Raw genomic sequence first — 12,657 nt, forward strand, 5'->3', positions numbered from 1 at the left:
TGCGTAGATACCACCACCTCGACGCTCTGACTTTTCTGCCCTTCCACTGTCCTGGACCGCTTGTGCTCAGGGGCCCCTTCTATTCCTCCAGGTTCACTGTGGTCTTTGCTCACCTTGCGTGCGCTCTTCGTACACCTTACTTCACTTAGGTGTCACCGCCTCTTCTGTGCTTCTTGCCCTAGATCTGTGCTTCCTCAGCCTCCTGACTTGTGCTCGTTGAACTCTGTGCCTTACTGTACTGGCGCCTGTTGTACTGGGCTGCTTGCAAACTGAGTCTCTACAGTGGCATCCTGATATGCCGAGGTCCAGGTGTACTGACAACCTCCTTTGTCCATTCACATTGTCCCCCGGGCTCACTTTTATACTTGCAGATTGTTGCCCGTTCCTCTAGATATAACAATGCTACGTCTTTCAAAGCACCTACAAGATCCTTCTGCTTGCTTGCCGGAAAGTATGTGCTCCCTCTGTTGCGAAAAAATAAATGCCTAAGAAGCACCCCAGTTGCTCGTCCCATCCAGGGGTACTCTTGTTATTCATCCCTTCACTCTCCGCCAGTGTCTGTACCTTGGCGGTTCCGAAGCATCAGGCTATGTATCCTTTGTCACTCCAGTTTACTAGCTAGAATGTAACTGTGGTTGAAAGATTTGCTGATACATTAGCAGTTGTGGTCCCTTTTGCCTTCACATCCGGCGTGTGGAATATTCATCCGTAAGGGAAGGCACTGATACAAGTAGCACACAACTTTTCTGCGGCACAATCCTTTATTCAGCTCCCTGATCTCTTTCTCATGCTGCCTCTCTGTCGTTTGGGGCCCAGTAGTTTATGTAGGTGCCGGTGTGTTTTCCTGACACTAAGCCGATATGCGGTTACTCCTGTTGTATTCTCCATGCCTGCTGCGCCGCCTGATCTTCATGCAGCAAGCATTGACGGATGACCTTTCACTTTGTGTGCTGCTGTTTTATGGCGCTTCTCTCAAAATGGGGCTCCAGCTTCCCACTGCCCACCCCAATTCGCGACTGTTTCCCAACTGTCTCCTCCAGGGTGTAGCTGCTACTGTAGCGCTACCATCTTGCAATATCTAGACTGGCTCCCTCGGATTTTGCAGCAGACCAGCTTTCAGAGTTTCTTGACAGGTAGTTTACTTTCTTAGCTACTTGCAGCCGACCCTTCGTGCTGCTTGCATAATCACTGTCCAGTCCTTTGTCTCCCTGCATTGACCATCCTTTCTCGTCCATGTCACGCAGGGGATCAAACCTCCATCGGCTTGCTATTTTGTATTCCTTCGTATCCAGACTCCAGCTTCCTCACAGGACTGCACTGCCACGTTATGCATCTGTCATTTTGTTTATGTGCACAAATGCACGTTGCTACAGCTGTTTCTCTACGGGATCATTTCAGATCAGCAGGAGCCATTGGAGACACACGTCCTATTGCATGGCCCTTAGCCACGCCCCACTGTCGCATCTACAGGTTAATCCACTTCTTGCTCTGACTATTGGAAATAGAGCAGGGCTCACTTCATGTAGAGAAAAGCTGATATGCAAGTTGATATGGATCATCAAATGGTCCCCCATATGTGGATCAAATAATGACATATTTCCACTCACTGATTTTAAAGATGAAGAAACAAAAAAATAATAAATTCAGGATGAACTCGCACCCCTTTGCCATGTAAGTAGAAGTTCTTGTTTCATTCCAAGCAGACAGATTTTCACTGCCAAAACTCTGTCTGCTGCAAACCAGAGGTCTGACACTAATATGTAATATCAATGGCTATCATCCAGCGTCTATTCGGGCGGCCCATCTCTGCCCGAAAGACTGGTAAAATGTAAGTTGAATATTACATTAGATCAATGTTCTCAGTTGACATCGTTCTCTGAAAGAAAAGTATATTAAAGTTTTCTGTGGAACTACCTCATGGGCTTGGCATTTGCACCTCCATGGATGGGGGACCCAAAGATCTGTGCATTAGGCTATGTGGATGATGTAATGCTGATTGACTGTATGGAGATTGGTCTGCAAAGACTGATACTTGCGTTTGCAAACTAGGCTAAAGAAAATGATCTGCTGATAAATCCTTCAAAAACAGTTGTGATGGCTTTAAAATCTAATAAGGGAGGTGCTGTAAAAGAATTTAGGTGGCATCTCGATAATATCAAAGTGCCTATGGTAAAAGAAACAAAATATCTAGGTTACCAAATTAGAGCAAATCCCACCATTTTAGCGATTGAGACTCGTCTTAACAGTAAAATCAGACAGTTGGTAAGTCTGATGAAATCAATCCCACATAAATACTGTAAATTCACTTTGGCTCCCCTGTTGAAATTTTATCAAGGCAAAGTAGTCCCAGTCCTGATGTATGGGATAGAACTGGAATCCTTGACGACAAAAATTAACTTGACTCGATTGGAGGGTGGACTGTGGAAAAAGTTCTAAACCTGCCACATTCCTTATCGACGTCACGGTTGCTGTATGAGCTGGGCATTCAATCGCTAGCTTCTCAAGTGGAATGTAAAAGAATGGCCCTATTTAGGCTCATCCTAGTTCCAATGAAAAACTCCTTATATGACGACATTAAGCATCCCTTGGAAATAAATACCAATCGTTTCTTAAATGATCTAAAAAAAAAAGATGTCATGCGACAGCTCACACTTTGCAACTCGACAGAAAGGGACTTAATTGAAAATCCAGTAAAAGTGAAGAACAAGATTGCCGAGACCGATTGGATTGTAACAAGATCTCTGTTTGGGGAGAAGAAATGTTTTGAAGATATGTTACCTCTTGATAGACATTTAGGTGAGTTACCGAAGTACTTGTTAACATTTCGGAATAATTACTGGAGATCCAACTTTTTGAGGTTCAGAATGAACCTGGTGGTAACTAGAGACCCTCAGGATAAGAAATAAAGCTGCTGAGAGTGATGGTGAATGTGACCGTTGTAACTCAGGGAGAAAACTAAATGTGAAACATTTGTTGATGGAATGGTCAGATACTCTGAGTTTGAGAATCAAGTTCTTCGGGCGATTTGTTCATGATTCTAATTGGTTGATAGCTGAGGAATTCTGGAAAAGACTATGGGAAGGGAATGAAGTTTTCTTATCGCTGCAAGTTCTGAGATTCTTAAAAGAGATTGAAACCTTTAACAAGACCTGAAGATATACTGGTCTATTCTATTTGGAAATGAAGTCTGAGCTTTCTTAAAGAAATAGATATCCTGATGAGACTGGAATGTTGAGTAACTAAATCAATGTAGTTGGGGTGTACATTGAGAAACATGTTGAATTTTCCTTTGTTTCCTTCCTTATTTCTTTTATGAAATCCTACGTTTTTATTACATAATGAATTATGCTGATTTTAGTGATGTATTTGATTTGCTGTACAATTGTCTTATTAACTGTTTTTTGTTGTTTTTTTGTGTTTTGTAAATTGGTGTTTTTTTTGTTTTGTTTGTGGAAAAAGTAAAATTTTGACTGTGTCACAATAACATAAACAATAAAGTTTCTCAAATATATGGAATAGTCCCCCATTCTCTTCAAGTTGGTAAGGTCACACACATTCCATGATAGAATATTCATTACACCAAGGTTAGGGTTGAATCAAACCTTGTCTTATGGCTTAGAAGGTTTTTAGAGCCGACTTTATCCAAGACCAATCTTGGCCTTCATTAGACAGAGAAATTATTTGCGTGTTGGGCAAGGCGCAAGGGAGGGAGCCATTAGCACTAGACTTAATCACTTGTGCAGGGTTTTTAGATGTGGACGAAAACAACAAAAAAGGTTTTGTTGCATCAAGTGATTTGAACTTTAAAGAGGACAATAACCAAGGGAATGCAAGTTGGTTCTCTGACCCCATACCATTATCGCCACAATGTCAGATTGAAAGTGAGATACCATGAGATTGTTGTTTACTAGGAAGTGAGATGAACTCTATGTCCTCTGAGTGTAGGGCCCTTAATGGAAGGAGCTGTTTGAATATATATAGGACCCTTGTCCTATTCAGTCTTCTCGAACCATGTATTTGTATGTTGGTTTCCCAACCGATAAGCCTAGATGGGCAGGATTCTACTTGGTCAACTGTATGGAACTCAGTCTGTAATAGGGTCTGTGTCGGGGGAACACTCTGTACAGGACTTGTTTGTGTATGGGCACCTGGGTTTGTGTCACCTGCGGTATTAGCCATCACCCGTGGCTTGCCATATTGATGTTCCCCAACTCTTCAGTTTGCACAACATAGGTAGCCTGCATTGGGCAGGCGGGGGGGGGGGGATGTTGGTTACAGGATTTTTTTTAACCGGTCATAAAAAACAAGTTAGATTTGACTAAAGGAAGAGCAATCGTACCCACATCACTAGTTGTGGGCCTTATAGCAGTGGAGTGATCATTGGCTGCCATGATGTGGTTGGGAGAGATAGATGTACTTCCCTTATTATGGGTCCCTGACAGTCTCCTTTTCAAATTTACTGTCACAACCTCCCTCTATGTCGAGTACCGTGTGTTGAGATCTCTAATAGTGTCGTCTGAAGGAATCTGTCTTAAATGTTTCTGGGAAGATTTCTTAGAATTAAGCTTTAGGGCAGCCTGATTTTTTTATTTCTTTTCTTTAGGCATATTCTTCTTCTTTTTTTTTAAGGGGAATTTCTGGAGGAAAGAGAGTCAGACTCTTCCACATATACACTAACTTCTTTGATTCTTACAGGGGCAAAGAAGCACTTATGCTTGTAATACATTCTACGAAGGGCGTAGGGGTATTAGGAAACAAATCCAATTCTTGCTGATCAGATTCTAATAGCTCATTGTGAGCAGCCTCCAAATTAGTCATAATATTAGTATTCTTCCTGTTCACCCTTATGTCAGGGTCTGAGACCACAAAACCAATTAAAGGAAAATGCCCTATTTTTGGGCCAGGGAGAAGAGTCTGGACATTTTTGTCTAGAATTGAGAGCTTCTCCGCATTCGCAACGAGGATGTCTTTAATGTTGCTGCAGAGTCTTAGAAAAGACTCCAGGACGAGATGTAACACAGAGATGGAGACCTGAGCCAGCAAATCAATTTTTGAGTCTGTGTCAGTTTGTATCCTGGAATAGATGTCTAGCTACTCCACACTTTGATTACTCGCCATTAGCAAAGTAGAGGGTAACCTCACATGTGGAGTCGGAAGATTTCTCACCATTTGAGAAACCTCCATGTCCCGACAGAGTCTTAGAAACGATTTGTCAAGGATAACAGAATCCTCCAAACATGCAGAGGAGTGAGATTGCATGGATGTAATATTGGTATTAATTTTAAATGTTTTGTTACCCGTGAGCTAGACCAAGCCCATTTGATTAGAAGAGCCATTCATTCTGACATCCTCGGGACACAGAACTTGAGCGTATGTAATAGTCTTTGTTGACGGTTCTTGCCCGTGGGGCGAAAATGCTGATGAAACCTTTGGCACTTCCATTACTTCGACACATGAATTTTGTTAAAGGTGTAGCTATGACAACGTCGCTCTGACTGTGCTGTGGTTGTTGGGCAGAGGGAATCTGGGCATCAGCAATGTTGAAAAGCATGGCTCTAACACAGAAAGTGTAGAGTCCAAGGTTTCCATGATTGTTCGATCCGTGGCCAGGTCTTGCTACGCAGAGCCGCTGGCATTGTATAGAAGACCCTTGTCCCCCGGACATATACAAAACAATTCTCAAACAAGGAACCCCCATGGAATACCACAGGAACCTCCTCAACCTATCAATCTCAACAGGTAAAGTACCGCAGGCCTTCAAATCGGCTTACATCAAACCACTACTCAAAGACACAACAGGAAACGTAGAAGACTTATCTAACTACAGACCCATCTCCAACATACCCTATATAGCCAAACTACTAGAAACGTACGTCTACCAAATAACCCAAGAATTCATAGAAGAGCACTGCCTACTAGACCAGGCGCAAGTTGGCTTCAGACCTATGAGAGGAACAGAATCGGCTCTCCTCTCAAAATGGGACGACCTAAAAACAAACGCAGACTCAGACAACAGCACCGCCTTGATTCTCCTTGATCTGTCTGCAGCCTTCGACACTGTCAACCACGCAATCCTCATAAAGAGATTAGAAGGACTAGGGATAACAGACACTGCCCTACTATGGATCAAATCCTTCTTAACAAACAGAACAGAAACAATATGGATGAAACCTTGTAAATCCAAACCCAGAGTCTCCACGTGCGGAGTACCACAAGGATCATCCTTCTCTCCGCTTCTATTCAACATCTACATGTACCTACTAATCAAACTCATCAAAAAACACGGCCTCACATGCTACAACTACGCCGACGATACTCAAATAATCTCCAACATGCAAGACACCCGAGAAGAAAACACCACACTAGAGAACTGCCTTTGTGACATATTCAACTGGATGAACCTCAACAAATCTCAAAATCAACCCAGGCAAAACAGAGATAATGATTGTTTCAAAAAAGGGAGGAGACATCAACTACATCCCCTGGCCAAGAGAGCTCGGCAGCACACCAGAACCATCATCAACTGTAAAAAACCTAGGGGTCCTCATGGATAACAACCTCACTCTGGAACCACAAGTAAACTTGGTAATCAAGAAATGTTTCTTCCTCCTGCGAGCAGCAAAAAGGATCCTACCTCTCCTGTCATTCGCCAACAAAACACTTTCCATCATCGCTCTGATCATGTCCAGAGTGGACTATGCCAATAGCCTATACCTGGGCATACCCAAACGACTTCTAAAAGAACTGCAACGCATACAAAATACAGCAGCCAGACTCCTCCTCAAGCTACCCAGAAGAGAACACATCACACCCGCGCTAAAAATACTACACTGGCTACCACTGAAACAGCGAATAAAGTTCAAGGCCATGTGCATCACGCACAGAGCAATACACAAACAAGGCGCAGAATTCCTAAGCGACAAACTACGACTACACCGACCGACAAGAACACTGAGATCAAGCAGCGACATATGCCTGGAACCAAAACCCTACAACAAAAAAAGACTCAGAGGATCGTCTTTCTCTCACCAGGCACCCAAAACCTGGAATGACCTACCTAAGATTATACGGAATACAACAAACCACCTAGCATTCAGGAAACTCCTCAAATCATGGCTCTTCAAGGCATAACCACAACAGAGACGCACTAGAATGCCCAGACATCAAACAATGATGGAAATAACTCCAACCTCGACCACCCTCAAACACTCAAACCAAAGAACCAACCACTCGACAGAGCATAAGACACCATGGAAAGTAGCCACAAAGGAAGGCTGCAGAGACTGACCACACACCTACACCCACACGAAAGCCCAATTGACTCCCCTACTGGTACGCACCGGACGAACATACCCAGACCGACAGACGCATCTAGATAGACGTTGGCCTGCGTTGCATCTGGATAGGATCGATTGAAGGATAACATGCCCGCACTAAGAAGAAACATGAATGCTAACATGTGCCACACCTAGAGTTGTGAATGGCGGCCTGTGTGGCGCTCGGATGGAGTTGTGAATGTTAGCATGCCCACAACTGGACGGGTCTCTGTACAATGACCTGCGCCGCATATGGGTGGGAGTGTGAGTGTTGGCATGACCACGCCTGGATGGAGTTCTGGGCGTTGGCCTGCGCTCAGATGGAGTGTGAATGTTGGCATGCCCACAACCGGACGGGTCTCTGGACACTGGCCCGCACTGCGTTTGGGTGGGAGAGTGAGTGCTGGCACGACCACGCCTGGAAGGAGCCCTGGGCGTTGGCCTGTGAAACGTCCGGAGGGGAATGTGGAGGCCGACAGGTGCCGCACTCTGACAGAGCTGTGAATGTTAGCATGGTAAAGGTCAGGTAACCCACTAACCAATATAAGCTCAAACTCTGCAGACTTATCTCACTCAAAAACTCACACAACCATCTCTCGCACAACAAGCCGCACGCACTTCACAACACTGCAAAAACACACAAGCAGGAACAGCACACGCGGACTCACTCCGATCCGATACCCGCACCAAAGCTCAGCACCCGATGTATACCGAGTTGATGCTGCCAACAGAACACCACTCCTCTCACTATCCTACTCCCTTCTTCACCTTACTAACCCAATCCCACCTTTATCGTTTACAGATCTGCCTGAGCGCCTGGGGACCAATTCCGTTGGTGACGGTGCGCGGTACAAATACCTTTAAAATTTAACAATTATGATGTAACCTCCCAAAAGGTGCGCAGTGGTCCAATAGCTGCACGTGTAGAGAAGAAAGAGATGTACGAATACGAAGGAATTTACAGCAAATCACAACGGTAAACACATTTGTGCCGGCATCCACAAAAGGTGTAATTCAGACCATAGTATGAAAATATAGTGCAGACTCACCGACTCCCGAACTGCCAGTACACTTTGGGTCACTTCCACAGTCGTGCGCGCATTCGCGCTGTGATTCAGTTTTTGTAGAAAGAACCTAGACTATTCCTGCCGAGCTCCCAGGCTGAAGTAGTCAACTGTATAACGCAAAAGGTTGTAATCCATGGATTGTAGTAACCAGAAGAGGGATTCACTGCCCAACTGCCAGTACACTTTCAGGTCACTTCCACAGTCGTGCGTGCGTTCACGCTGTGATTCGGTTTTTGTGCAAAGAACACCTTTCACTTCGACAGCTCAAAAATAGGAATTTCCTTCTTATTTGCAGATAACCCCCCTACCCCATAGGTCTTTACTCCATCCTTAACCTGGGAAACATAAACAGAGTTAAAACCATTTTGTGCCACGTGTTTTGTTGGTCTACAATATAAGTGGGAGTTGTTTGTACAACTTTGTTTTCATACTCGAAGATGGATGCCTTGAAACACCAACCCTATGCTGAAATGATTGACAATTTAATTAATCGTACCTAGGAGCATGAAAAAAGAAACATAAATGAAGATGTACAATCACTCCCACTGCCACACTGTTGTCATTCATCTCCACATACATAAACCTCTACGCCGTCTTCAGCCTCCCGGATGCCATACCTCAAGTTGCCCAGGTTGTTGCAACACCCTGATGGTTCAAGGAGTGGAGGAGCAACTGCAAATGGGGTGGAGGATCGCAGGTTCTTCAAATATAAAAACAAACAACTACCAGCTGCTGCAGCTACAGCCCCAAATAAATTAACACATTAAAAAAATCCTTGCTGCAGCCCTTGGTCTCTCTCATTAGATACCACGAACAAATAACAGTGAGGTTGCAGTCTCTGTAACTTCAAAGCCAAGAAGCATTGTATCTTTTGGAATAGAACAAAAGATGTCATTCTTTCTTATGTAAACGATTAACAGGAGAGCCCCCCACCCCACTCAGATTGGTATGCAATAGATATGTGAGTTTGAACTCCCTCATGAAGCCCTTAATAAAGTGATTGCTAGGATTGTCTAGATCACATCTTTGATTTAAATCAATACTTAATGATTTAAATTCAGTGCATGACTGTTTGCAGCAATGTCAATTTGTTTACTGTTACATTATAGCCAGGATGTGTCTGTGGAATCGAAGTATTCTTATATACCTTCAAGTATAGCACTTTGTTTATTTTGTTTCGTCAGTAGCAAACTCAAAGTATGTTTTGTTTTATAGGGCAAGTGATAAGAAGAGAAACCTAGCCCAACAAAAAGCTCAAGCTCAGAAGAGACTGTATGGCCAAGGATCAATGAAAAGGCTCTCTCCCTGCTCTAGTGACTGGGAGAAACAACGGCACACACTGGAGAGAAGAAAAGAGGAGCTGGTATAGTGCAATTTAACACAACACATTTTTGCCTGCACTAATAGATGCATACGTTGAGTCTCATCTGTGTGTTATGTGTTTTCAGGATTTAGAAACCAATCCAGGCTTTACTGTAAATTGTTAATGAGGTTAAAAGCAATTGCAATTAGTCTTTTAGGATAAATGATAAGTTTGGAAGTTCATATGTAAAGTACTAACTTGGCTAACAGACATCCTCTGTCTGCCACTGGCTAACAACCAACTGTATACAAGAGGATGTCGGTTTTGCTTTCAAACAAGAAAGTGCATCATACCGTGATAGTTGGAGCAAGCATACTTTTCTTACATATCATCATTTTGTTCACAGAAAATGGAGGATTTGACCCACTCTTCATCAGCTGCTTTCCAACCAGGAATTCCCAATACTACCGTGGTATTCACTTGTAACTCATTGTAGGGGCGAAATGGGTATATGTGACAGAAGAAAAATGCACATCGTAAAAAATGCCTCTTACTTTACTTAATTTCATTAAAATCCCCATGCATTTGGAGAGAAAACTAAGTGACTCTTTGCCATATTCTGTGGCTGAGTAATAGGTACTAATAAAGGACCAAGAACCTCATTAACAGTCTGCTGGTCCGGTAACAACGGTGCCGGTAATCCTACCGGCACCGTTGTTACCGGACCAGCACACTCAGAGTGTGCTGGCGACTGCCATCCCGCCCGCTGGTCCTGACCTGGCGGGCGGTCGGCAGTCGCCCGCAGCCTTTCCGGGAAGCACCAGCACCATTATTAACAGTGCCAGTGCTTTGATCATCCCCATTCCATTGAGTCCTATGGAACTCAAATAGGAATGGGGATTTACATTTTTCCAGCACCTGACTTCCAGGAACACTGGGGTCGTAATACCAGTCGTTTACCGGCACAGCTACCGCCAAACTCGTAACGAGGCTGCAAATCTTCATGTTAAAAATGAGTCTACCAATATATCTAAGAGACAGCATTTGCCATAATTCTTGTGCTTATTCTAGTTTTATAGTAGTAATCTTCCGTATTAGCTTCCTATGCCCTATCACAGCACTTAAATAATCTTTTGTGACCTCATAAGAATTTATACCCATTAATAACAGATATTCGGCCTCATTACGAGTGAAGCAGTAATTCGGCGGTAAATCCGCCAAAAAATCGCCCTAACGAATTCCTGTTACTGATACTTGGTGAGGCGAAATTATCGCCCGATTACAGGTGGTGGTGGCAGTGTAATTCCCCATTTATTTTGGGTTCATTGGACCCAATGGGGCTTTTTAACAGAGTTACTGCCAACTTTACCACTAACCGCCACACTCGTAATGAGGTTGATTGTTTTCTGGTGGACATCATCTAGTTACATTTCACTAACAATACAATATTAAAAACCAATATTAACAATACAGTAATTCAAATCTATAGAGTTGAAAGCTCCTATTTTCTTTTTCTTTTTTCCATGAGCATTTTCAATTGCTTTCAGAACTATCCTCACTATGATCGGTTTGTAGTTGCTTTGACGTTGTTGTTGTTCAGTTACAATAAACTAGCTGGGGTACCCGGCGTTGCCCGTGTCCTGATTGAGTTGTGTCTCATGTGCTCTGGAGAAAGTTGCTCTTGTCCTCTGGTCGGCAAGTCATGCTGCTGCTTGTTCTTGTGTTCCAGAAGCTCTTGATATTGATTTTCGCTTTGCATGAGATGGAGCTTTTCCAAGTCAATTCGTTTTTTGTGTGGCATGTTTCAGTCACTCAGTAGCTTCAGCACATTTGAGAAAATGTCCAAGAAAGATTGATTGATTGTGCTCTCTTCTTGTGAATGAACTTAAGTAAACTGTAACCTTGCCATTTCCCATATTTGGAGTGGCGTGATAAAATAATTATTTTTATTTTGTATTCCTTTTAAAAATGCTTTAATGAACACTTTCGAACTGTATATATAGTAGGAATGAGCAACACATCGAACATTTTGCTTCAGGCACTTTTCCAAATTTTGCCTCCTTCGAGCACCTACTCTAGTGAATTGAGGTGAGCATCAATAAATGAGGGTGTATATGTAATTACAACTACGGAGTGAATTTTTTGCATCCAAACATAGACTACAATCTTGCCCCAGACAAATGAGGAATCCATACAAAATGTGGTAGCAGTGGGTTCAACAGTGTGGATTTGTATAGCCGGACAAATATACACACACATATATACATTCATTCAGCTTTATATGTAAAGATTGTGGCAATATGCGTAGTATGTTTCGGCAGTGTTTGGCAGGGGTGGTAGGGAAATCCACCCCCTGGGAATCCTTGCTTCCTTTGCGCCAAGCAGCTCTGACCACTGTTAGCTAGGTTGGGAGAACCTGTGCCTGCACACAAAGTAACTTTTGAGACTCGAGGTGAGACTTTCATATTTCCATTGTTAACAAACTACACCCGGGATGCCGGGATAACCGTCACTTCGTAGTAAAACCAGTCAAATACTTAAAACAAAGCCGTATGACTTACGGCCAGGTAAACAACCTTTAAACCACAAAGCAGCTCCTGCTCCCCAGACAGCTCACGAGGCAGAGGCTGGTGCTGATATATTGGGATGGGTGGAGTCGATCCCTGATAAGAAGCAGGGGGAAATTACTGCTATTTACTTCTAAGAAAAGTATGCCTTTAGTCTCGTTTGTAATACCTGACTCCACAATTATCGATCATGAGAATATCAGTGTTTCATGTCATGATATTGACAATAACTCTCTTTTGAATGTTTGCTATGCACTGCATAATAGCATACACGCAGGAATTAGCAGCAATGAAAATAACAATGACTGCCAGGTAGTGGATGTTGGAACTGAACCAAGGGAGGTGCTTCTATAACCAATTGACTCTCAAAGACTTTTGGGGAGCCCTCAGTTGGTATTTGACAA

At 43.3% G+C, this 12,657-nt stretch overlaps 1 protein-coding gene across 4 annotated transcripts in view; it reads left to right on the forward strand.

Annotated features, from left to right (window-relative positions):
* The window catches only part of TTLL7 (tubulin tyrosine ligase like 7), a 2,250,822-nt gene that overhangs the window by 1,330,825 nt on the left and 907,340 nt on the right, over positions 1-12,657 (forward strand). For all 4 annotated transcript variants that reach the window (XM_069641609.1, XM_069641612.1, XM_069641610.1 and 1 more), the window contains one exon: positions 9,599-9,746. In XM_069641609.1, the coding sequence (XP_069497710.1) occupies positions 9,599-9,746 (148 nt within the window). The remainder of the gene's footprint in view (positions 1-9,598; positions 9,747-12,657) is intronic.

Source organism: Ambystoma mexicanum, chromosome 1q (assembly GCF_040938575.1).
Source record: "Ambystoma mexicanum isolate Mex_15411 chromosome 1q, UKY_AmexF1_1, whole genome shotgun sequence".
Lineage (NCBI taxonomy): Eukaryota > Metazoa > Chordata > Amphibia > Caudata > Ambystomatidae > Ambystoma > Ambystoma mexicanum.